The 26,918-nt window shown below is 42.5% G+C and overlaps 2 protein-coding genes across 2 annotated transcripts; one reads left to right on the forward strand and one right to left on the reverse strand.

Annotated features, from left to right (window-relative positions):
• LOC147862919 (carbonic anhydrase 2-like) lies at positions 1-3,864 on the reverse strand. The gene is made up of 9 exons (XM_087321352.1): positions 3,824-3,864; positions 2,523-2,588; positions 2,087-2,290; positions 1,771-1,819; positions 1,411-1,524; positions 1,258-1,311; positions 1,020-1,108; positions 513-621; positions 1-332 (listed from the first exon to the last, which is right to left on the reverse strand). Exons 2-9 carry the CDS (start codon positions 2,567-2,569, stop codon positions 168-170), a joined length of 831 nt encoding a protein of 276 aa, XP_087177478.1. The 5' UTR covers positions 2,570-2,588; positions 3,824-3,864; the 3' UTR covers positions 1-167.
• Positions 3,865-10,613: 6,749 nt separating this feature from the next.
• LOC147862920 (pentatricopeptide repeat-containing protein At5g27110-like) lies at positions 10,614-14,083 on the forward strand. Its single transcript, XM_087321197.1, has 2 exons — positions 10,614-10,764; positions 10,916-14,083. The coding sequence occupies exons 1-2, from the start codon at positions 10,675-10,677 to the stop codon at positions 13,973-13,975; spliced, it is 3,150 nt and encodes a 1,049-aa protein (XP_087177323.1). The 5' UTR covers positions 10,614-10,674; the 3' UTR covers positions 13,976-14,083.
• Positions 14,084-26,918: the final 12,835 nt, after the last annotated feature.

Here is a 26,918-nt window from a genome sequence, read left to right on the forward strand (position 1 = left end):
AACATTAAACAAGCCATTTTGATTAAGGATAATGAGAAAATCACAAGATTTAGTTAACAACATTGAATACAAAGTTGCAACAACATCAAATACAAAGTTACAACAAGAAGAAGGTTGGGATAATTGAACACATTAGGAAAGTTTCCAGAAATGATAAGACACTACTATTAAAAGAACTCAGGTTTAGTGAAGTTGTAGTTGAAGGACCAATGCTCGAAGGAGCCCTTGATAAAGTCAAAGTAGGCACCATGGAGTGCAAGCTTCTTGCTTTGAACTGCTTCCTTAACAAAGGGATATGTCAAGGCATTCCACAATGATGCTTTCACCGATTCCTTCAACATGCATACATTATCCAAGTTAGATTCCCACCCTCTCCCCTACCCCCTCCCCCAGCACCTTTTTCTCAATAACCGCCGAGATTTGAACTCGCGTCCAAATTACACTTATTGTCAGACACTTATTACACTAATTGTCAGACTCTATAAAATCCTAGAAAAACAGAATTTCCTTACCTTCGCACAAATTTCCCAGTGCTCATCAAATGGCTTGTCCTCTGGAACCTCATTCTTTGTTTGTTTTGCTGCACTCTTTGCTACCAAGATCCAATCTTCAATATGGTCACTGCCAGTAGTACAAGCATTAATAATTCCATTGATTACAAAATGAATCATTTATTTGTGTTGTTGAGTTTCTATTGCCCTTAGTAGTCAATGGTAAGTTAAGTGAATTTAAATACAAGCTTACATTTGCCGATGAAAATTTTGTGCATTTTCTTATTGAAAGTAACATTTAAGCTTTAATAGGTTTACAAGAGTTACACATCATCGTCACTAAACCTGAGTGACGTTGCATCACATTTTCCTATGTCCATGTTGCTAATGGTCGTAAAGCCATGTCCCTAGTTTGGGTTTCTAATTTTGTGAATCATAGCGGGGCTATACAACACAATGTTGTGTTTGGCATGCCGAATATCTTCATTAGCCAATCACTTTATATACATATTTATGATAAATGTTCACCTGAATTTGTTAGATCCATCTTCCTTCAAGCGAAGTAGAGCATTTATTCCACCACATCGGCTGTGCCCAATCACGATAAGATGCTCTACCTTAATTGTTACAATAATGACTAGCATTTATTAGTAGGAAAATCTTTTAGAATGTTCATTAGGACGAAAATTTCCTCATAGCCCCCATCATCTACTTAGTGTGCGACAAACAACACACATTATTGTAGGGAGGTGCTACTGATTTGTACCTTGAGATGGAGAATGGCATATTCCATGGCTGCGGCGACGGATATATGATTACTCTACATGTGCCAATCAATTAATGTTTTAGAAACAAGTACAGTGAGAGACGAATCAATGAACATTATAACCGCGTCGAATTCGAAGATTTGTAATTATACATGTTTGGGATGGATTAAGTTGGCCACGTTGCGCAATATGAACGCTTCTCCGAACCCTAAGCCTAGGGTGAGAGCTTGGTCGACCCTCGAGTCCACGCATCCGACTATCATGATCTTTTTTTTAAGGACGAAACGCATGGGGAAGGGGCACGGCGAAAAAGCAAAAAAAGGCAACATTTCAGAAAAAAGCTAAGGAGGTCAAAGATACCATAGGAACTAAAAGAGAACCAAAAAAAACAAAGAATGCAAAATCCAAGAGCAAGATCTTGTGGTGGGTCTTGCTCGAGACGCCACGTGGCGCCTTCTCATTCTTCCACGTGGCATGCATGTGGGCTCCTCCCAGCAAGAAGTAAATGATACCTTTGGGTGCTGTGATTTTGCAAGGGACTCGAACAAGGCATGCTCCTTCCTGCAATAAAATCAGGGATTTATTCTCAAGAAATCCATTGATTTGATAATAAATAAATAAAATTTAAAAATAATGAAAAACAGTTTACAGGTGAATAAAGAAAACACAGTTGAAAATCAACAGAAGTTTTTAAATCTGTTTGCAGATATTAAGCATTTGATTTGTGGAAAGGAAGGTGTCATTAAATAAAACTATATGTCATTAAATAGAATTATAAACAAATAAAAGGCAATTAAATGTGGAATTAAAAACTAAAAATGTTATTACTTGAAATAGATCTTGAAATCCTGGAAACCTTCTCTGATTTTCTGGATAGGATCAGGGATGCTAGGGTTGGGTGCATAAATGGTGTGGATTGCTTTATACTTGTCATCAGTAACAGCAGCAGTAGTAGTGAGTTGCAGCTGCTGTAATTGTTTCGTGAGGTCTTCAATACTTTTGGTAACCCCGGATTCGAGCTCTGGCCGATCCCTGAGAAACCAACAAAGAGGTTTAACCTAATTTCCTGCAAGAATAGGTTTGATGAATTGCCACTGTTTGCATTCTATAATTAAACTACGAATCAATTAATAACAACAAGAAGAACAAAATGCAGAAATATCAGGTACAAATTAGGTCCTGATCGCCATTTGTTATGTATATTAAGCTTAGCTATAATAATAATCACTTCAAAAACAGGATTTTAGGTTTACAAATTACGTACTTGACTAGCGCATTGAGGGATCTGATGGCTTCCTCCAAAGTGGCCATTGGAATTCCTTTGAATTCTCTGATTTCAAAACCAGTCAACAAATACAAGCAAAATAATAAAAAAGCTTTTGAGACATGAGCAAAAATAGGGAATAACAATAACATTGTCATTAGCTAGTTTTAGAATCGACGCTACAGTTTCCTTTATTTACTCATTTGTTTGTTTATTATTGATGATAATAAATTATAATAACATTAGAAGTAATACTGGGTGCAAAAGTATTATGTATTGATGCATTTTGTTCTCTCTCTTTTTTTTATGTCCCTAGGCTCGCATATGGAGGCTATCCCATGATACGTATGTATGATCGATCATCCGGCACTTTGTATGGCTGCATTGAAGTTGCGGACAGATTATTGAGACTTCATTTTATGAATATTTGCATTTGGCACTAACATCCCTAGTAGCACCATCCCACATCAGTCTACACTTTATGGCAACACTAAAAACCTTGTGCACACGGGGATTGTCCTCGCCCAAATACTATCTCCAATTTGTACTTGTAGTTGGACGTATTGGACAAATATTATATGTTTCTCTTATAAAACTCAGTTAATCATGGGCATGGTCAACTACATGGGGACAAACTCCATTTCCAAGCTCAACCTTGCACATAGTCTACATGGTGCATGTTGGTCATGCATTTCCAACATTGACCTGAATCTCCATAGGCTACTAGTTGTCGTCACTTTTCCAACAACCTCAATGATCATGAGATGATGATTGGAGATTACTGACTAAATTGTTGAAATCAGGATCCAAGCTATGAGACTTAGAGTGTGAATTAGATTATAAAATGTCACAAGATGTAACCAACTACTTAAAACATGCAAACTATTGGAATTTGGAAAGCTTCTCTGCCTAAAGATCAAGCTCGTGAACACTTCGATCTAGGAAGCAATTCACAAGAACATTATGTTTGCCTAAAGGTAGGCTATTATAATGTGATCTTTATATAATAGGGAGGCGAAATGCTTCCAATAATGGGTGTGTGTAACTTTTGGATGCTAATATTCGGCTAATTGTAAGTATTAGCATCTATATGTAACCATCAACTATTTACTTTGGAAAACTTTCAGAACCAACATACAAAAAGTTATCAAGATTAAAAATAGTGCATAATATTGTAGACCATATAATCTTAATGTTGTAAATTGTAATGATAACAAATAGTTGTTTGTTCTTAGTTGTATTACTTATACTTTGTCTCACAAGTGCAAGCACTAAATAATTTGAGGGATTAAGGTCCTTACAGGGGTTTGCTAATATACTATTGCAAGGGTTAATTGATATATTTCAGATGTGCAGAAGTGTGCACTTAAATAGTTGATATCCGTAGTTTGGATATCGCTTAATGTAAGAATGTGTGTGGCTCAAAATCATTTGTTATAAATTTAACAAATGGGCAACTAGTTCGCATGTCTCGCGACTCTCCTTGCCATGTAAAGCTAGGTCTCCATCCTCCTAGCACTAGTTTTGTTAAATTTCTCTAATATTAAAAAGTATTGCATTTCTCATCCATTGAACATAGACAATTATTGAGTTGACCCTACTTCACGTGGCTATACACTGAACCTAGACCACGCTTTAAGTGGTGTGATATTAGGTTGAACCTATACCATTCTTTAGTATTTGCCGAAGAATTGTAACCTTTGTTGATGCGGCTACACATTGAACCTATCTACCCCTTTGTTGTACTTAGTGTACTAGAAATGTGCCCCACAAAATAGTATGTGATATTAATTTGGCATATGTTAGATCCACATTGTGAATGTCCCAACATCATGATATTTTACCTTTAAATTCAACCTACTTTACGTTGTAGTTACTTTCCTTCAATGGCACCTAGCATTGAGCCATCAAAATTGTAAATTACCACATTTTCTTAATTCGGAACACAAATTTGTAAATTATAATAGTTTGATTGGAAGCATGACATTTTCATCATCATATTAAGCAAAATGAACCTTCGAGATAGATTGTTCCTTATTCGATTACCCATCATACTTTGTTTTCAACATCTTTGAGGTAAACAAAGATGGGAGGGAGAGCTATATACAATTTCCATTCTTGGTAAAAATTGATATTGTATTAGGTTAGTGTGAATGGTACTCAATATATACTATCAAGTTTTCAACTTGATTTGTAATATATATTGATCCACTTTCCCCTCCAAGGCTCGAATGTTTATGGCATTTTATATGAATCATGTATACACAAAACAATTTTCTTAGTCATCTTTTGACCTAAGCATATGCATCTAATGTGATGATCAATAAAAGTTGGGAGGATGTATCAAGATGTGAAAGCAAAATAAAACAAGGGAGAGCATGAATCATATTTTTTATCAACAATAGACAACACGAGTGCGCATATACGTAAAATGGTAATGCGATCAAGTATAGAAAAGGGAGACATGCCATGCCCTATATACATATGTGTGTGTGTATTTGATTACCAAATTCAACTTCGACCTCTTAAAAATGTCTTCATGTTTAGATAAGAAATGCTAATGTCATACATTGCATGATGTATTCCTACAATTATTTTGTTAATATTCATGCATGCCCCTCGCCGCTCCTTAATAAGCATACCAACATGATCAATCCCTATGTATGATGAAAACTAGAGCTAATTTTGTTTTCAAACTCATCAATCTTGCATATTATGATGGGCATGTTTTTTAGAATATACAATCGCATTGTTTTCTATCACTCTCATCCCCTTCCCCCTTTTTAACCTCTCTTAAAATTTTGCTCTTGTTTATTTTATTTTCTTTATCATTAGCTCAAGTTGGGACTCTGAGGCCTTGTCCCAACTTTGCTTTTGCCTTCGTGTCATCGCCCCACCTTTGATCATGGGTCTTTGGGTCTATCCCAACTCGTTTTGGGACTGTTGGGGTTTGTCCTGACTCATTTTGGGATCTCCTTCTAGTTGGGACTGTTTTAGTGCACCACACTGTAGAACATTCTTTAGTATTTTTCCAAGAATTATATGCACCTTAGTTCATGTGGTTACACCTTGAACCCTAACCATCCTTTTGTTCTACTTAGTGTACTAGAATTGTGCCCCACAGGGGATATATAATAATTTGACACATGTTAGATCCACAATGTGAATGCCCTTGTGGTTACACCTTGAACCCTAACCATCCTTTTGTTCTACTTAGTGTACTAGAATTGTGCCCCACAGGGGATATATAATAATTTGACACATGTTAGATCCACAATGTGAATGCCCTTGTATCATGATCCATACTATTTTATCTTTAAATTCTCACCATTTTACACTGTAGTGTGTCTTTCCTTCAATGCAACACTCCATTGAGCTATCATAATAGTAAATTGACACGTTTTCCTCATTTGGGACACGAGAATGTACATTATGTTTATTTAATTGGAAGTGTCACATTTTTCCCATTAACATATGGCAAGAAGAACCTGGGAGATAGATTGTTCCTTATTCAATTACATATTATACCTTGCTATCAACACCCCTACGTAAAGAGATGAGAATTTGTTCTTCTCGATTTTCTTTTCTTTTGTGGAATATCGTTTATAACCATCTTGGACATCATTGTAATTTGTAGATAATTTATGCTTCATTACTACTATGTATGTTATGTAGATGTTAGACATGCACAATCTATTGTATTGTATATAGATTTAGTATTTATTTGTTTAGGTTATCGGATGTGTTTTATATACACCTAAAGCCACTATATCCTAGTTTCTATTTTCCAAGTCTTCCGATATTTGAATATCAAAAACTTGTTTTCTTTAACTCAAATGTCAAACGAATATATATAATGTCCACTATAGCTTTACATTTAGTTTTATTGATCGTCTATTTATTAAAATCCAATCTAACAATGCTTTACACTATTAGAATATTATTGTGAGAGACATATTTATGTAGTAAAAAGTATCATTGTGATCTAAATGAAACAATTGGGTTGCCACCATACAGAACATGTAAAAAATACATATAAAAGAAGCACATACGAAGTACTTTAGATGTGATGAGTGGGTGTATTCTCTTATATGTAGGGAAGGGTTTCAAAGGGTTCCATTTGAAGGGTTAGAAAATCAAATAGGAAAGGATTCTCGAACATAAAGGGGTATATGCATAAGTTGAATTGTAGGCTCTTAAGCATTTTGTGTGTTTGGGTATCATTCAAAGGATCATATGTGGATTGTGCATGAGAAATATTGTAGTTTTATTTTCCTTGTAGTGGGGTTGGGGTTATAGTCGGGTGGATCAATCATAAATATGTAACCATAGCACGTGTAGCAATTATCTTCAAACATTTTCTTTAAATTAAAATCTAGAATGCATGTGTAACTAGGGATCAATTTCAAGATGGAATATTGAAAATATAAATATATGACCAACATGCACTTGAGGTTTATGACTTTGCCAAGTTACCAATAGATTTCTGAAAACAAATATGTATTTATATTTTTCTATCAAGTTTAATATGCAAGTCGATTACTAGTCATAGACATAAATGAAATGAAAACATATCCTCAATCATCAAGTACTACAATATTGTTTTTATATTTTTGAATGTCTTGGAGTAAAGGTCCTAATAACATTACATAACATTGAATTATGACTACTTCTCATTGCTAATGACAAAAAGAATGTATCCGACAACATCAAGTCATACAATATTATTTCTTTGGTCTTGGATGAACAAAATGAACTTCATAACGTTACGGTAAGTTTTTGATAACTAAGCAGAAGCCCAATATACAATCTTTTCATGCACATAAGGTTACTATTTATCAATGTACATGAAAAGAAAACACACCCTATCATAAAGTTGTAGAATTTATTTATTTTTTCTGAGAAAAAATTACTTCCCATTAGTTAGGTGAATCATATATACAAATCAGTCTATTTACACTCTAAGTATCCATAGATACTCGACTATTTATAGGTCGCTTTCATATATTTAGCTATCATTGTGTGACACCTTAGATAAAAAAAGGTGGGGCAATCGTTGTCCCTATAACATCAAACGTATACATGACACACCCTATCATAAAGTTGTAGAATTTTTTTTATGTTCCCGAATATGCTGAATGAGCTTGATGTATCGGGGCAAAGATTAATGTAACCAATGGAGCCTAGAAGAAGCATTATGGTTTCACACACACAAGATGACTACTTATGGTTGTGAATGAAAAGAAATTGTATCCTATGTCATGGGGTATACAATCGCATTAGGGTAAATGCCATCATAATCAAATAGAGCCTAGTAGGAGCACAATTCATTTATGCGGTGTTGGAAAACTTTGGAAAAACAAAATGGTGTACACTAATTTGGAATAGATAATGTGTGTGTATTTTAACATTCTCACTCTCAATAATGAAGTTAAACATGTTTCTCACAAAATTGTCAAATCAAGTTTTTTTTTTCTAAAAACAAAACTCCTTCCATTAGTTATAAAATTTTACCATTGTGAATGTTATATGCAAACCCCAGAAGGGACTCAATAATTCCATCTTATGTGGAGGTTCACTAACTCGAGAAAGGAAGAGGACAGCCATTGTTGGATGAAGGCTAATCATTGTCTTTCGGATCCACTTGTGATGCCATCGTATTGGCTTTATAGTGTGGCTACAACTTCACTCCATATCTCCTGCAATACAATCGTCTGGTGCACGGTTTGATTGGAGAAGACCTGCCTACAACGTTGTTTCTAAAGAGTCCATAGTGTTATTAAGCCGACCAATTTAGCACGACTTGATCTTTGGCATTGATGGGGGTTGACTAAACATTGTCAGTGGTGGAAAATGTGATTTCTTGTGGCTTTATCACCAATGTTATCCCCTCCTTCTAATGTGTGTATTTATCAATTGGGGCTTGCCATGATAATCAACATAGATTACCCCACTTAAATGTGCCTTGCATCTTGCATAATTGCAATAGTTAGCCAACCCTCCTCCATATTCGACGATTCCTTGGGCAATCTCATAGAGCTTGTTGGATTTATTCTATTTCATTGGGGCACACTACACATTTAAGAGAGCAAAGGGTCTCGCTCTGCCACGCTCCAACCGACGGTGATTTATGTATTAATAGCCATAAAAACGTAGTAATTCACCTAGCTTGTTGCTATCTTAATAGTTGTTGCCAAAACTTGGCAATACTCGTATGGGGAACATGATATGTGTGCCATATCTTTGCAGTTGTTGGTTCTCTGTCAGTTTGAGCAACTGGGATGTGGTGACCCAATCTGGTCATGAATTGGAAGAAGGGATGACTTTGCTTCCTTGTCCCACATAAGGATCATGCCACGTCCATTGCAAAGGGTACCAACTGACCTTACGTAGCCATGTGTTTCATGAACACATATGTGCCATTTTGGCTGTACTTTGATCAGGTTGGGATCTACAATCCACATACTACTTGTATACACGAGCGCTCAAATAGCCATGTTCACTGTTGTTGGTTCGTCATTACCTTGTAGCTCATGGCCTAATTTAAAATTAAATTCTTTTGTAATTTCTATTTCTTTCTTTCCTTATGGAAATAAGAAAATTGTTCCCCACTATGGTCCATATGTTTCTATGTCCAAGTCACTTTGTTTTTCAAAATTCAATGACTTGATAAAATCCATTACAAATAGTGAATAGCACTCATAGTTCATTTATCATGATGTAGAACAAATAGGGCAAGATTGCATCATGGGATAAGTCATAATTCATAGCACAGTTCCCATGTGTCCTCAAAGGACATCATGAGGCCTCAATGGACACAACTCATGTCTCTTGAAAACTCCTTGACTATGCCACACCAAGCCTCTATGAATGATGATGTTGTATTTTATAACACAAACATAATTAGGTGTCACAAAGTGTGATCACATTCATATGAATGTATAAGTTGCGATTTGAAGGGAATTATATAAATGAGTTATATATTGGCCCTAAAACTCTAGAAGCGAAACAAAACGTAGAGGATGCATAAGTGTGCATCACAAAAGAAGTTGATTAGGATGATCAATTCACTTGAGTGGTTGATAAAGTTTTCTTTTTGCTACATATTGCTTTCTACATACATATCCAAATATTCACGCACGCGCGCACACACACACACACACACACACACACACACACACACACACACACACACATGTGAGCATCTAACAACAATATCTAATTGAGAATTGCTCTTACAAACAACATTTAATAATAATTCTCAAAACAATATCTAAGAATAATTATGATAACAGGATCTCTAAATAGGCCAACATAACTTGGTAGTCAAAGCATCAAAATTGTGAATTTGAAAATACAAGTTCAAATGTTGGCACTAGCCAATTGAGGAGAAACCAAAAACTCTAAACACTTGTAAATCGGCAAATAACGACATTTGAGCCCATGTTTTCAAAGCTTATTGTACTCTATAATCAAATGTTGGTACTCATGAATCAAGGCATATGTTAAGGTGCAACACTTGTGAACGCGTTTGTCCACAGGTTTCGATAACCAATCGATCCATTTGTTTATAACAACACATCTTTTCATAAGCTAGGCTCTCACATGAAGGTTCACGATCTCTTAAACTCGTGGCTGATATTAAGCTTCATTGATTAGGTCGAGGATTATTACTTTTGATATTTCGACTACCAGAATTAGGGGTGGTGAGCAATTAGGGTGCGTGAGAACGAGCAGGTGTGTGGGGATATGAAGATTCATGCATGCATGGTTGGCAGGTGGCGAAATTGCATGTTATGGATGAGAAGGCGGCCTCATGCAATGGTGTCCCCGGACAACACCGAATTCCGGATGGGAAGATGTTCGTGGGCATTGTGTGTGTGTCCGCGGGCAACAACGAACTTTGGGACGAGATGAGGATCATTGGCATTGTATTGTATGTGTGTGTCTCCCCACACAACATTTCATTGTCTTGAGAGAGGCTAGGCTAGTCTATTATTATTCACAATAGGAAGAAACTCATTATACATACATTATGTATTACAATTTACATACATACATTATTACATACATATGTACATACAGAGAGAGAGAGTGTGTGTGTGTGTGAGAGAGAGAGAGAGAGAGACAGAGACAGAGACAGAGAGATGGCATGGCGAAACAGAGCAAGTCCAGGATGGGACTCTTGTGGAAGGACTACTTCAGAGATCCTTCTCTTTGGTACGACAATCGAAACACAAAGGTAATTGGGATTACTCTTTGTATTCAGTTTTCTCTATGTGCTTGTGTGTTTGTGTGTGTGTGTGTGTGTGTGTGTGAGAGAGAGAGAGAGAGAGAGAGAGAGAGAGAGAGAGAGAGAGAGAGAGAGATCTGCCATTGTTCTTCATATATAGGATAGCTTCAGGTACCCTGATTTTAGACAAAGAATCACATATGAATCTCTATGGATCCATGGATGGCTTAATCCCTTCTGGGTCCATGAAGAGCTCAGAAGAAGAGCAGCACACAGTGAATATAGTGACCATGTGACAATGAGTGATGAAAATTTTGTGGCTTTACTCAAATCTTGTGCTGACAAGAAAGATGCATGCGAAGGTATTAGGCTGCATGGTGATATCTGCAAAAAAAGGCTACTTCCAAAAATACCTTATCTTGGTAGTAGTTTAATTAGTATGTATTCCAAATGTGGTCTTCTTGCTAAAGCTCGAGAAGTACTTGAAGAGCTTCCAATTCGTGATATTTTCTCTTGGAATGCACTTATTGCTGGATATGCCTCACATGGTCAAGGAAATGAAGCATTAAATTGCTTTGACCAGATGCTAAAAGAAGGTCTCTCTCCAGATCAAGGTACCTTTGTTTGTGTCTTGAAAGCATGCGGAATCATAGGGTCTATAGAGAAGGGGAAAGAAATCCATGATGAGATTGCGAGTAGTGGTTTGATAGAGAAGGATATTGTACTCGGTACTGCATTGGTGGATATGTATGCGAAATGTGGTCTTCTTGAAAAAGCAAGAGAAGTTTTCGATGAGTTCCCTGTGAGGAATATCATCTCGTGGAATGCTCTAATTACAGGGTATGCTCAGCAAGGGCAATACCACGAAGTATTGAATTCTGTTGATCAGATGCAAAGCGAGGGTCTCTCTCCAGATGGAGTTACTTTCATCTGCCTCTTGAATGCATGTGGAAGCACTGGAGCTATAGACAAGGGCGAACAAATTCATGAAGAGATTGTTGCTAGGGGATTGTTGGAGCAAGATGCAGTACTTGCGAATGCTTTAGTGGATATGTATGCAAAGTGTGCTGCACTTTCAAAGGCATGGAAAATTATAGAAGAACTTAATATTCAAGATGTAGTTTCTTGGAATGCATTGATTGCTGGATATGCCCATCAAGGGCAAGGCCAAAATGCATTGAATTGTTTTGAGCATATGCAAAGACAAGGACTCTCTCCAGATGCGGTAACTTTCACTTCCATTTTGAAGGCATGTAGCATTGTGGGGGCTGTAGGCAAGGGTAAACAGATCCATAAAGAGATTGTAAGCAGAGGGCTGATGGAGAAGGATATTGTCCTTGGAAATGTATTAGTTGACATGTATGCCAAATGTGACTTGCTGGCAGAAGCTCAACAAGTGCTTGATGAGCTTCCCATCCGAAATGTGATCTCTTGGTCTGCCCTTATTGCAGGTTATGTCCAAGAAGGGAAAGGTCATCAAGCATTGAATTGTTTCGAACGGATGCTGAATGAGGGCCTCTCACCTAATGTAATCACCTTCATTTGTGTCTTGAAAGCTTGTGGCAGCATAGGAGCTATATGCAAGGGTGAACAAATTCATGAAAAGATCTTAAATACAGGGTTGTTAAAGAAAGATATTGCACTTGGCAATGCTTTGGTAGATATGTATGCCAAATGTGGCATGCTTGTGAAAGCACAAGAAGTCCTGGGTGATCTTCCGTCACGAGACGTGATCTCTTGGAATGCACTAATTACAGGGTATGCACAACATGGACAAGATCATGAAGCACTGAACTGCTTTGAAAAGATGCAAGGTGAGGGCCTTTCTCCAGATGCTGTCACTTTTACGTGCATCTTAAAGACCTGTGGAAGCGTGCAAGCAATCGAGAAGGGCAAAAAGGTTCATGAAGAGATTGAGAATAGTGGTTTGCTAGAAAAGGACACTATGCTTGGGAGTGCTTTGGTGGATATGTATGCTAGATGTGGTTTGCTTCCAAAAGCTCGGGAGGTTTTGGAACAACTTCCAGTTAGAGATGTAACATCTTGGTGTGCTTTGATTTCAGGTTACACCCAACAGGACCGAGGCCATGAGGCACTAGAATGCTTTGAAAGGATGGAGAATGAGGGCATCTCTCCCAATTCAGTGACTCTTGTGTGCATTTTGAGGGCATGTGGCATTATGGGAGATATCGATAAGGGCAAACAAATCCATGAAAGAATTGTCAAATTGGGCTTGTTGAAGGGAGATATTGTGCTTGGCACTACGGTGGTAGACATGTATGCAAAATGTGGTATGCTTGCAAGAGCACAAGAGGTGCTCGAACAGCTTCCCGATCGACATATAGTAACATGGTCTGTACTAATCACAGGATATGCTGAACAGGGGCAAGGCCATGAAGCACTGAAATGCTTTGAACAGATGCAAAATGAGGGTCACTCTCCAGATCTGGTGACCTTCATTTGCATCTTGAAGGCTTGTGCTAGCACTGGAGCTGTAGACAAAGCTGAGAAAATTCATGAACAAGTTGTAAGAAGTGGGTTGATAGAGAAGGATATCGTGCTCGGTACAACTTTGGTAGATACATATGCGAAGTTTGGCCTCCTCTCAAAAGCGCGTCAAGTTCTTGAAGAGCTTCCTAGTCGAAACATTGTCTCTTGGAATGCACTAATTGCAGGCTATGCCAGACATGGACAGGGTAGTGAAGCACTAAACACACTCCAGTGGATGAAAAGTGAGGGCTTCTTGCCAAATCACATCACATACTTATGTATCCTAACTGCATGTGGCCACTCTGGGCTATTGGACGAGGCACGGATTTTATTTGCAGATATGAATAGTAGCTGTGATGCCATTGTGCCAAATATAGAACACCGAACTTGCATGATAATGGTCTTTGGGTATGCTGGGCGTTTTGATGAGGCGATTTCAGTTATTGAGGCAATGCCATCGTTGGATGATGGTGCTGTTTGGCTTGCATTGCTAGCTGCTTGTAGGAAATGGGCGAATGTGGAGATTGGAAGATTAGCTTTCGATCAGGCTGTACAACTTGATGAGAGTTGTGGAGCAAGTTACATTCTTATGACTGATATTTTTGCAGCATCTGGCATGCAAGAGGATGCAGAAAAAGTCGAAGCAATGCGGCTAAAATATGCAATTCAGAACACAAAGCCTTATCAGGATGGCAAAATGTACATAGATTTAAATAGCCATTTCACTTGAATAATGACCAATGTTCCAACCTCATTAATGAAGAAAGGACGTGCATATGTTGTTGCAATTCACTAATTCCGGTGATTGTCATTCTTGTAGCTAATTTGCTTTAGATGATCCCTGTTGTTTCTTTCATCATCCACAATCTTCAAGCACTCATTAGGATGAGGAAGTTTTATCAAAACAAACTCCTTAAATTGAACCTAGTTTGCTAGTGCAAATTTCTGGTCACAATAAAACATTAAATATGCTTCTTTGAAAGCTTGTTCGTAATCCTCTCATCCTAAACAAAAATGTTTTACTTGGAGGAACAAGAGACATTGCCAATTAAGGCAGCACACAAAGTGACTAGGGCAGTACTTTGCTTGAGATTTGTTGCTAGATCAATACAAGTACATAAACGTTGGATTTATTCTACCTCTAATCGATAGCTCAACTTATGTCGTTTATTGGTTGGCCCCGACCTTGATATATCCTTACTCGGATGCATCACCCAAACATTTGTGTGAGCTATGCAAATTAATTATTTTGGTGGTTTGTGAGAAAGTTTTACTTGTTGATGTCAAATCCAAAACCGCAACTAGTGATACAATTACATCCTATTACGTTGTAAAGGAAACCATTTTTATGGTCCATCCACATATGGTTGAGATGTTTGATCCATCAAAGAACCATATATCTCTAGTAGTGAATGGATTTGAAATGTTTGTTGTATTCAATTGTTGGTAGTGTAGTATAAATTCTAAGCTTCTCTTTCTTTTGTAAAAAATATTCTGGCCTACTTAAGGGCTTTAATGAACCTTGCTCTCTCTATACATGCCGCTTAATTTTTTTAGCTTTTTGGTAGACCAATCCTATATTTTGACTTCTTCTTAAGATTGGAATCTATTTTAGGTTGAACTTGGGCATATAGATTTATGAAACTTACTCTTACCATCCCATTAACATTTAAAAAAATTGAAAGAGATTAATAAATATCTTTGGGTTCTCTTCTTGCACCATCTATAGAACTTGGTTTTGTCCTTTGAATTATGCTTGATCTTTAAAGCCTTTGGTCATGGCCCACACAACAATATAGTTTCTTACAAATCACATTTCTTATTATTCCAAACTATTGTGTCAACTTTAACAAGGACTTGATTGATAAAGGTACGATTGCGTGTGCACATGCTGACAAACGCGCAAATCCCATTCATTTGTCACACATAAGAGATATGGTGTTTATCCGCATTCACTATTCAAATATGTATGTCTAATGTTAAAATTAAACAATATAAATTTACTGTTGTTGAAAATCAATCAAGCGTCAATGCACATTGATGTTGCATTACTATGGTTAGGCATACTCTAATTCTTTCCAAATCCACAACCATATAAATGTAGATCACATATGAAAGTGCTATAGAAAACTTTAGGCTAAATCAACACCACAAGAAAGTACAATTCCATACAAATAACCAAAAGTTGTTGCAAATTTTGGCTATTCAATGCATCACGTTATTTTCTTGAATCGAACTCTTGAATACCCAAAGGTACTTTCGCAAATTGGGAAGCACGAAATCTTATACGTTGTCAATATTTATATGATATAGTCATAACCTTACGAACTAAATTCTATAACTAATTTTAATAGTTTAATGGTGCGGTAATCGGGAAATTGACCATAGGTCTGACTTGGCTAGCTGTTCTGAAAGAAATAGGTGCAGAAAATCTAATTTGGTAATGTTTCAATGGAAATCCAACTAGATAGTGGCGAAGCTACGTCATTTTACTCTGATGCGTATCCTAACATACATACATACATAATAGTACCATGTACAACATCGGTACTGATACCGATGGTTCTTTTGAATTATATGCCGCCTGTTCTACTCCAACATCCTCGAGATCTGGAAAGCAGAGTATTATGGATGAGGAAGAACCCTGGCAATAGACATAGGAATTTGGACAAACCCATAAGAACCTAGGACACGTGTGAACATGCGGTGGTTTGGGAGCCTTAGCTGTTGGGCAATATAAAAAGGGTTAGCTACCACCCCCTTTAATACAATATACTGAGATGTTGTCGAACACTATTGAGGAGGTGAAGCTCTCTTCTTTAAATGCCTTATTCAACAACCAAGGTATAACATACGGTAATATTTGGTGGTATGCTCTCCCATATATTATACGAGTGTATCAAATGCTTCTAAGAACCAAGTTCATATGCTTGGCCAATCTTGTGCGAATCAATTCCATATCAATTTATCTTGTCGTTAAACACTCCTGTTGATGATGTCGTTAATCGCATCTATTGATATAGAGCAAGAGGGATCATTTGCCAATCTCATTTTTCATGTGCTTGAAGAATAACTTTTGGGCCATGTTAAGATATCAATCTCAACTATATTTAGTTAGCTAGTCAACACACGTAACCTAGTAGTTACCTAGATAGAATCTAGTTAGTATGTTGACCTTAAGTCCTTAAATAGGATTTTGTACTTGAGTGGGATACATTGTAGATCCTCCACTCCCATGATTATTTAATATAGGACTTACACCTTTGTACATGTATTCTACTCACACATGTGCACCTTTGCACATGAGATGTATATATACCTCATTGTGGGTATTTTGTATTTGATGATGCTTTTTAATATACACTCTCATTAATCATCCCCCATTTATATTATTGTTCATAAGTGTATATCTTCCTCTCACACACATATCACATAACCTTCCGCTTATTAACTACTCACATAATTAGTCACTAATTAACCCTAGTTAATTACCTAATTATTAACATGCCAATTATAAACATATAGTTTTCACAAACATCGTGCATACTTTTTATATTGAAGAACCATAACATAAAATACGCTACTTGCCCATTTGTAATATGTTTATCTGGTAATATTAGGTGAAAGAATTCTCACTCAATTGGGGTTCATAAATATATAAGAATAAGCCTTTATAGAATAGGAAGAAAATATTGTATTTTACAACCAAGATTTAAGTAGGTAAATCAGTAAATGATACATATGTCACATATATCAATAACCAACCCTTTATCCAATAAACAAATCATAGGTATAGGTTGCCAACTATATTTATAGCCTTTCTTATACATCAATTAAAGCTCTTACTCTAATGACAAAAAAAAAACTAAAACCAAGACTTTTGGAATGAAAGCTTAATCATAAAAACAATTATTGTTTTCAATATACAAGAGGAATTTGGGTTCCAAGTTCCAACAAAACCAAACATAAGGGCATTCATTGTACATGTGTGCATACTTGTTTGAATGTTTCCATGTGTTTAAGTAAAGGCTCTTAATAAGGTAGAAGCCACAAGTTAAAAGGAAATCAATAACATAGGCCAATAAACAAGGGTTTGTAAAGCTACTCATGAGGAAGGAATTAAAAGTCCAACGGAAGTTCTATTTCACGATCTTTTGGCTCAATCTTCTTTTGGTTTCCCAAAGAGCACAATACCATTCTTCACTCTCAATTGATTAGAAAACTCAAATTGGATAGCGTTTAATGAGGGTTTAAACACAGTGATAGGAGGATTATGGCCAATTGTCACTATTTCTTTTCCTTGTAATTGGCCATATGTATAGAACCAATGGGGGCATTAGGCATAACATAAAAGAGATGTTGGCGGGTCAATTTTCTTCTTGCAAAAATGGAGACAAGTAAATTGTTTTGTTGCTTATATCTTGTGGAATTTATTCTACTCTTAAGTTTTATAATTTCCAATCTATTCAATTATCAATATTTGCTTTGCCCTTCTTTGGCTTTGAGTGTGGATGCCTTTTTATCTTCAAAAATGGGGTTTGATCCCTCCTCTTTCATATTAGGTTGGGGATGAATGAGTTCGAGTTATCCAATAATTGAGGTTTCTTCACAACATTTTTGTGAACAAACATGTGAATTTAGCATATAGTAAAGAATCGAACATTAATTTCAAACTACATATATTAGACATATAATCATATGAGAATATGTTTAAACACAATATACCTAGAGCAACTCACCATGCTTACTTACCTTTGCAATATCTTGAGAATACATGATAGGAAGGAGGGAGACTTGTGAGATGTTGATTGTATAATACTAAAAGAAATGTGTGTCCTTGAGATAGTTCAAGCATGAAAATCACTTTGTTGCCCTTCAAGCATTATCGTGACTATATTAGTGACACGCCAAACCTTTTATCATAAAATTCATTAGCATGATTTGATTGATACTCATTTGTTGTCAACGAGGGGAGTAGAACTTATATAAATCTACCAAGCATGAATACTCATGTATCAAACCCATGAGCCAAAATGTTGGGCTAGCATATCCACAAATGAAAATTTTGAGCATGAAATTGTTTTTACACACCCATGTGCATATGGGTGTGAAAGTAGAGAGATATATATTTAACACATTCAAGTGACATTACCTCTAGAACATGGTTGACAAATATATGTGAATCATCTAACACAATTCATAAATTGGGCTTTTTAAATGATTTTGAGTTATGGCTTAAAATACAAATTTGGGGATTATATATCTTACACTGAAACTTTTGTTGGCCAATTTTTTGCATTTTATTATATTCTCTATTTAGAATACTTTCATAGGCGATAAATAAGCATATGATAAGTTCACAATAACTAAGTATTATTTCTTGATTTTGGAGGACATCATACTGTGAAATGCTCTCAAAATAGCCCCCTTTCCATTACGTTGTCGTGAAGAAAACCGGCCACAAGCGGAATCGGTGCACCGGAGCGTAGGAACCGGCTCTTCATGCACGTACGCCTTATGTTGTACATAAGAGAGAATTAGGTACATAGAAGATCCTAGGTAGGTAGATTCGGTAGGTAGGAAGTTAATGGGAAACGGCTCCTTCCTTGCCTAGAAAAGGAGGGAGACGAGGAGGGGGGACGGATCGCGGTTAGAGAGGACGAAGTGCTGTCGGGTTGTCGGCCGAAGGCTTCTCTCTCTTCCATACTCCGTAGCTTCTTTCTGTGCAGGTTTTCGGGAGGCTCGCGCTGCTCTGAGGAATGCCCGAGTGCTTCCGGCAGCACCTCCAACCTACTCCTTTCTTTTTGAGCGTTTACGAACAGGCATCGACATCTGTTCGCCGGCCTTTTCGGTTGTAACCGACTTCGTGCTTCTTGTTGTTTGTCCTTGTTAATATATATATATATATACATACATTCGTGTCTCTCTGCGTCGGTGTCCCACTCGCGTCTTTGTGTCGAAGGGCCGTGCCCCTGTGAGTCTACGCCCACACGTAGTGGGTCCCTTCCCTTCTCCTTTGTCTCTTGCTCTTCGATACAAGACCCCCGAGGCCCCGCCTCATTCCACGCATCCGTGAGGAATACCTCGACAAGGCCGACTCCTAGAAAAATACGGGTTGGATGACGCGCTCCGGCTTTCGAAACGAGACTTCATGGAATGGGTGGAGTCCCCCGGCAAGGGAAGAAACGCGTCGGCACTCCTCCGGGAGTTTGAAGAATGCTTTGTGCGCCTTTCGGCGCTTGACCGAACCATTCTGGATACGAGCCGGGTCCTACTGTTCGTCAAGTCGGTGGACGAGCGGGACCGGGATCAAGTCGGCTCCTTGCTGGAAACCGAAGAAGGGCTGACGACCGACTGGGCTACGGTTAAGAGAGTCTGTGGCCGTTTCGACAAACGGCGAGAATGGGCTGATAACGGGGCGGCCGGTGCGGGCTCTGTCACATCAAGGAGGTTTGAACCGGCACCGCAAGGGCGAAGGGCAGAGACCCGGGAGTGGCTCGAAACCGGGTCGGCTCCGACCGGCATGGTTAATGACTCGTCCGGAGGAGCAACGCTGGAGGAGTTGACGCGGGCGATAAAGGATCTCCAGATCGCCCAGACTCGAAGGGAAGGCGGCGAACCGGCTCGTGACCGACGGCCGGCAGCATGGAACAGGTGCATGTGGTGCGACGAGGTTAGCCACATTCGGAAGGACTGCGGCGATTTCGCAGAGGCGTTGAGGAACCGGGTGGTGTACCTATGGGAAGGCCGGGTGCACGCCAGCGATACCAGAAGGGCCCTAAATCGGAACGACGGGCGAGGAGGTATGAAGAGACTGATGGAAGAGGCAGCGGCCCGACACGTGGAGGCCATCCACTACTCGGCGTCGGCCGATATTCGGGTCGGGGGCAGCGAGGCCCGAAAGGAGAGCAAAGACGGATTCTGGTCGGCAATGCTGGAAGGCCTCGCCGGCGCACGGCTGAGGAAAGATGAAGCGGACCGTGCTGAGAGACGGGTCCGGGAAATAACCGGGTGGAGCGACCCAGTCGAGGAGAAGACGGGCTTCGTAGAAGCCGCCTGCCGGAACTACGAGGCTCTGGTGGAAGACAAACGAGTAGGGAAAGCCGGAGCGGCCGGGCCCTCACAACGATACGAGACCCGATTCGGGCAACGACGGAACGATGCCGGTGGGTCCAGCGCGCAAGATAACCCCAGGAAGGGCGGATACCGACTGGGGACGGAAATAGAAAGGACCACGGACCTACGAAAGGTCCTAGAAGAACGGATCCTCGACAGCAAAGTGGAGCTGTCATTGCGGGAGGTGCTAGGGATCGCTAAGAAGGAGTTCCACGAGTCCATTGTGGACTTGGTGAAGCGGAAGAGGCTGTCGACGGAGACGGAACCAGAAAGACCGGTGGAGGTGCGGACGACGCACATCGACGACTTGGCGCTGGAAGATGAGTGGGCGGAGAGCCACTATTCGAGGCCACACTGGGCCCGAGCGACCACGGAGACCCCGGTAAAGATCGGAGATGTTCAGGAACCGGTGGTGGCACTGGTGGACCACGGTTTGGAAATAAACCTGATGTCCATGGACTTCTATAAGAAGGGAAAGTGGCCGATCAACACCAAGCACGGGTGGAAGATACGGGCGGCGACGCCCGCCACCGAGGAACTGCACGGGGTCTGCCCGAACGTGCGAGTCAAGATCGGCGACGTCGAGATTGACCAACACTTCTTCGTACAGGAGACGTCCTCGCACCCGGTCATATTAGGGGAACCATACGTCACGGCGGCGCGAATGGAGACCAAGGTGCTGGACAACGGTTCGGCCTACGCGAGGGTCAAAAGCCAGGACGGGCGCCATTCGGTCCAATTTCTGACGGTGCGGCCGAACCACGAGCGAAACCGCGAATCCCTCGGTGGCGAGAACCGGGAGGATTTTTAGAGAGGGTTGCCAAGGCGTGGGGCCGAGACAGTCCGGACACTCGGGAAAGACCCCACAGCTGTACGATAGAACCGAAACCGAAGAAACCTTGTACGATAGGTAGAAATTTTTTCTTCTCCAACGACGGAGGGTGTATGATAGTCGGCATCGTTGGCCGAGAAAGGGCAAGGGCGGAGGAGCGACTTCGAGCGTGCGGAGTTCTCGGCCCGGAAGAGGAAATCAGCGGAGCCGTGGAGGCGGTCTCCTTCAACGACACCTTGGGAATGCTGAGGGAGGTAGCCGGAGAAGACCTTAACGAAGACCGGACGATACCGGTATGTTCCGAAGAGATGTACGAAGTCATCGCGAACTTCAGTCAGGGGCTCGGGTCGGATCGGACGGCCCGGGTTAGCACGAAGTACAAGACGGTGGACCGGAAGGTAAGGCCAGTCGTGGCACCCTTACCGGAGGGCAGCGAGTCCCGAATAAGAGGGGTTGCGTCGGACCCCAGTTTACGAGATCCGGTCTGCATAGGACACACCTTCACCGACGGGACACTCCGGGAGCTCAAAATCGGTGGGGGCGGGTTCCTACTGCCGACGGAGGAAGACCGGTTTCGGAGAATGCTCAGAAGGCACGGGAAAGCCTTCGCATTCTAACTGGAAGAGATCGGGTGCGTAGACCCGACAATCGTGGAGCCGATGGTGATATTCACGGTACCGCATGTGCCGTGGAATCTCAAGCCGATTCCAGTACCGAGAGCTCACATCCCGAAGTTGATGGAGCTATTGAGGCAGAAAGTCGATATGGGCATTCTCGAACCGTCGAGTGCCCCATACTCAAACCGATGGTTTACCGTACCAAAGAAAAACGGAACATTGCGCTTCATTCAAGACCTGTAGCCGGTCAACAGAGTGACCATTCGGAACGCAGGAATCGGACCGACCATAGACGAGTTCGCGGAGGCCTTCGTCGGAAGGTCGATTTACTCGGTCGGTGATCTGTAGTCGGGGTACGACCAGTTCCAGCTAGCCGTGGAGAGCAGAGACATTACGACGATGCGAACTCCCCTCGGCCTAGTGCGAATGTGTACCCTGCCACAAGGAGGGACCAACTCGGTGGCCCACATGGTGAATGCAATGAACAAGGTACTGAGGGATTGCATCCCGGACATCACCATGCCATTTCTAGACGACATCCCGATCAAGGGGTGCCCGGTGGAAGAGAAGGACGAGACACTTGGGCCGGACGGATGCCGGCGATTCGTGGCAACACACATCGACGACTGCGAGAAGGTGCTACAAAGGCTAGAGGTTGCGAGGCTCACCTTCTTCGGGGAGAAATCGGCCTTCGGGCAATCAGAAATCTTGGTGGTCGGACACCTATGTGGACCATATGGCCGGAAGCCGTCTCCGGCAAAAGTAGAAGCCATCTCCGCGATGAAGACCGACTGTAGCTCGGTTACGGAAGTTCGGAGGTTCCTGGGGGCGTGCACATTCTACCACATATGGATCCCGCATTACGCCCACGTTGCGGAGCCGCTATACGGGTTGCTAAAGAAAGGGTGAAAATTCGAGTGGCGAGACGAGCACACGGAGTCGGTCCGGAAGCTGAAGGAAGCTCTTGCGGCAGCACCGGCGCTCCGGAAGGCTGTCTACGAGAAGGGTACCCCGGTATACATAACGGTGGATACGAGTCCGACCGGGATCGGATGGGTCGGCAACCAAGAAGACGAGGACGGCATTCGGTTCCCGATCCGATTCGGCGCGAAGGTCCTTAGTGAGCGACAACGAGGGTACGCCCAGGTTAAACGGGAACTCTGGGGTATCGTTTCGGCAGTAAAGGCCGACAAAGACTACCTGATCGGGACAGAAGTGATTATCGAGACGGATTGCCTCCCAATTCTCGGCATGGTTTCCGGATGCGCGACACTGGACCTGGCGATGCTTAGGTGGATAGCATACATCAAGTCCCTGGACCCGGAAATACGACACATTTCCGGAAAGGACAACGCCATGGCCGACATGCTTTCGAGGGCGAGGTTTGATGACGAGGGCGGCATGGTTTCGGAGGACGAAGAAGTCGGCGTGGACTTCTTCGAGGCAACGTACGTGACGACCGATGGGACGAGCACTCCGGTGCTTAACGGCTTCGACGAGAGCAAGTACGACGGCGAGTGGCTCCAGATCAGTGGTTTCTTGAGGAGAATGACGCCGGATGCATCGTGGACGAGGGACGAGGCCAACCGGATCCGGAAGAAAGCATACCGATTCTTTCTCCGGGACGGATACTTATGGAAGCACCCGAAGAAGAGGAACGGCGTCCCGCTCCGGGTGGTGGCGATGAAGGAAGAACAGGAGGAGCTGCTGACGGCCTACCACGACAGCCCTTGGGCTGGACACCGTGGAACGTGGGCCACGTTCGAGAAGATAAAGGGGAAGTACTGGTGGCCGGGACTGTACCGGGACGTGCATCGGTTCGTGACAACTTGCGAGAGCTGTCAGATGCACTCCATAGTCCGACATCGGGACGAGCTTCACCCTACGTACCCTCCAACCATCCACTTCAAATGGATGGTAGATCTGGTGACGATGCCGATGGGAGTAGGATAGATGTGGTATCTGGTCCTGGCTCGGGAAGATCTGATGAACCAGGTGGAAGGCCGAGCCCTTCAGAACAAAACGACCGCGGCCGTATGTCGGTTCCCGATCGAGGACGTGATATGCCGGTACGGGTGCGTCGGGAAGATCGTGGCTGATCGCGGGGAGTTGGACACCGAAGAGGCCGAGGAGCTGTTCGACCGGCTAGGAGTCAAGCTGTCGCTTACCACTGCGTACAATCCGGAGGCGAATGGGAAGGTGGAGCGTGGACACAGACCGATCGTCAAGGCGTTAGTTCGGGCATGCGGAGGTCAAGTCGGGAACTGGCCGCGACTGTTGCCTTACGCGTTGTGGGCGGACCGGACTACGCACAGTTCGGTAACCGGATTCATGCCGGCAGAGCTCATGTTTGGGCAGAAGCCAATCATGCTGATGGAACGTACGATCTCCTCATGGGCAACCGTGGACTGGAAAGAAGAGATGAGCTGGGAGGAACCGTTGGCGGCGCGCATACGACAGCTCGAGCGAACACCGGAGGATGTGGAGCAGACTGCGGGAAAGCTTCGGGTGGCAAGGACGAGGAACAAAGCCCGGTTCGACCGGACGCACCGGCTCCGACCAAAGAAGATCGAGGAAGGCGACTGGGTGCTAGTCTACGATAGCAGCCTCGACAACCAGCACCGAGCGACACGGAAGTTCGCAAGAAGGTGGTTCTTGCCTTACGTGGTACAAAGCGCCAACGACAACGGGACGTACCATCCGGCGGAGCTCGACGGCATGAGAATGGCGATACCGGTAGCTGGGAAGCGGATCAAAGCGTTCAAAAAGCATCACGACAACGAGCCGGATCCAGTTAACCTGGACCGCGACGACGAACGATCCGAAACCGAGGAAGAACCGACGGGCGGGGAATGAAGGCTGGACCGGTTTTCTCCGTCCCAACTCAATTTGGCGCATGCCGGTGGATGCGCGGTTAGGTGGGGGCGGATGTCGTGAAGAAAACCGGCCACAAGCGGAATCGGTGCACCGGAGCGTAGGAACCGGCTCTTCATGCACGTACGCCTTATGTTGTACATAAGAGAGAATTAGGTACATAGAAGATCCTAGGTAGGTAGATTCGGTAGGTAGGAAGTTAATGGGAAACGGCTCCTTCCTTGCCTAGAAAAGGAGGGAGACGAGGAGGGGGGACGGATCGCGGTTAGAGAGGACGAAGTGCTGTCGGGTTGTCGGCCGAAGGCTTCTCTCTCTTCCATACTCCGTAGCTTCTTTCTGTGCAGGTTTTCGGGAGGCTCGCGCTGCTCTGAGGAATGCCCGAGTGCTTCCGGCAGCACCTCCAACCTACTCCTTTCTTTTTGAGCGTTTACGAATAGGCATCGACATATGTTCGCCGGCCTGTTCGGTTGTAACCGACTTCGTGCTTCTTGTTGTTTGTCCTTGTTAATATATATATATATACATACATTCGTGTCTCTCTGCGTCGGTGTCCCACTCGCGTCTTTGTGTCGAAGGGCCGTGCCCCTGTGAGTCTACGCCCACACGTAGTGGGTCCCTTCCCTTCTCCTTTGTCTCTTGCTCTTCGGTACAAGACCCCCGAGGCCCCGCCTCATTCCACGCATCGGCGAGGAATACCTCGACAACGTTCTAGTTACATCTTATAGGCTACTCTTAGTACATCTTATAGGCTACTCTTAACATGGTGGGTGTTTTCCCGCTTTAATTCGCTCTTCTAATTATGGGGGCTTGGTAGGGGCCTAATTTGGGTGTGGTCAATGTGACCCTGGTTAGGTGGGGCCTTGGTTAGGATCTGTGGTAATACCATAGTTCCCCCTTGTAAAAAAAAGTTATTGTGCGGTTGGAGTGCAGGAGGGCGTGGATGGCGGTTTTGGGAGGAGGGATGGCAGGGGCGTAGGTGGTGGTAGCTGATGGAAGGGCTTCATGTGGGACTGGTGGGCGAAGGTAGAGCGGTTGTTGGAGACACGACGGAGTAGGTATGTAGTGTTGCGTATCTGCTTTTGAACTTCGAAGGGACCAATCCATCGGTGCATGAGTGACTCGCTCAGGCCGCGACGAAGAATGGGGAAATAGATGAGAACTTTGTCGCCAGTGTGGTATTGATGGTTGGCGTGGCCTGCGTCGCGTTGGCATTTTTGGCGTAGTTGTGCTTGGTGTAGGTTGCTCGTGATGGCTTTGCGGAGGAGGGGTTGGAGTTGTTGCAGGTAGGACCACCAGGACACTACGTTAGAGTGGAGTGGCGTGGTTGGTTGCGAGATTGCCACTTCTGGGGGTAAGCACGGGTCCCTGCCATAAAGGGCTCAGAAGGGGCTAATGTGGGTGGAGGCTTGCACAACTGTGTTGTAGGTGTGTGTAACGAAGGGCAAGATCTGGTCCCAGGTCGAGTGCAACGGATCAATGTAGGCCGAGATTTGTTGTATTAAGGTTCGGTTGAGGCGCTCTGTCAATCCATTCGTCTACGGATGGTAGGGTGATGTGAATAATTGTTGGATTCCTAATTGTGTAGAAACGAGACATAGGAGCTCGCTATTGAATTGGGGTCCCCGATCAGACAAGATTTGGAGTGGGCAACCGTGGGAGAAGATGATTTTCTCCAACAGTTAGGTGGTGATGGTCGTAGCCTTCGCATATGGGATAGAGGCCGTCTTAGCCCAACGCGTCAAGTACTCGGGAAAGGGGCCCAAAATGTCCCATTCGACGATTTCAAATGGAGCTTGAACCTGTATCAAATGTAAGAGGCCTTGAGCCACTTGAGGTGATTTGATGGCCCGAGATGAGTTGCATGCTTTGATGTAGGAGACAACCTTGTGGCATAGCCCCGACCAATAGAATTTGGCAACGGATTTTGTCTAGCACCTTGTGAAAACCCAAGTGGCTAGACAACGGGTGATCGTGGAAGAAACGAAGGTAAGATAGGCGCAATTGCTCAGGCATGTAGACCCGGGGTTCCTTGCCTACTTGGCAAAAAAGCAAGACATTATCTTGGATCATGAATTGCTTGGTGAGGGATGATGTGGGCTCAACTTGTAGGCAGTGGCAGATGTCTTGGATCTTTTTGTCGTGTTGTTGCATGTTGGCCATTTGGGACGAGGATATGGGGGGATCAATTGTGCCAGAGGCGATTTGGCTCGCCTAAAAGGATATGTGGGATAATC

The sequence above is a fragment of the Azolla caroliniana genome, unplaced genomic scaffold (genome assembly GCF_043228905.1).
Source record: "Azolla caroliniana isolate FFs.n. ecotype wild unplaced genomic scaffold, voAzoCaro1.0.p SCAF_6, whole genome shotgun sequence".
Classification (NCBI taxonomy): Eukaryota; Viridiplantae; Streptophyta; class Polypodiopsida; order Salviniales; family Salviniaceae; genus Azolla; species Azolla caroliniana.

What these genes read in the sequence shown, in the direction of transcription:
- LOC147862919 (XM_087321352.1), bottom strand. Translation starts at nt 2,569, where the DNA reads ATGGCCACTTTGGAGGAAGCCATCAGATCCCTCAATGCGCTAGTCAA. An exon ending in ACTTAATCCATCCCAAACAT is followed by an intron (nt 1,312 to 1,410) that starts GTATAATTACAA and finishes TGGCACATGTAG; the next exon opens with AGTAATCATATATCCGTCGC. An exon ending in ATGCCATTCTCCATCTCAAG is followed by an intron (nt 1,109 to 1,257) that starts GTACAAATCAGT and finishes GTAACAATTAAG; the next exon opens with GTAGAGCATCTTATCGTGAT.
- LOC147862920 (XM_087321197.1), top strand. Translation starts at nt 10,675, where the DNA reads ATGGCGAAACAGAGCAAGTCCAGGATGGGACTCTTGTGGAAGGACTAC. An exon ending in ACGACAATCGAAACACAAAG is followed by an intron (nt 10,765 to 10,915) that starts GTAATTGGGATT and finishes CTTCATATATAG; the next exon opens with GATAGCTTCAGGTACCCTGA.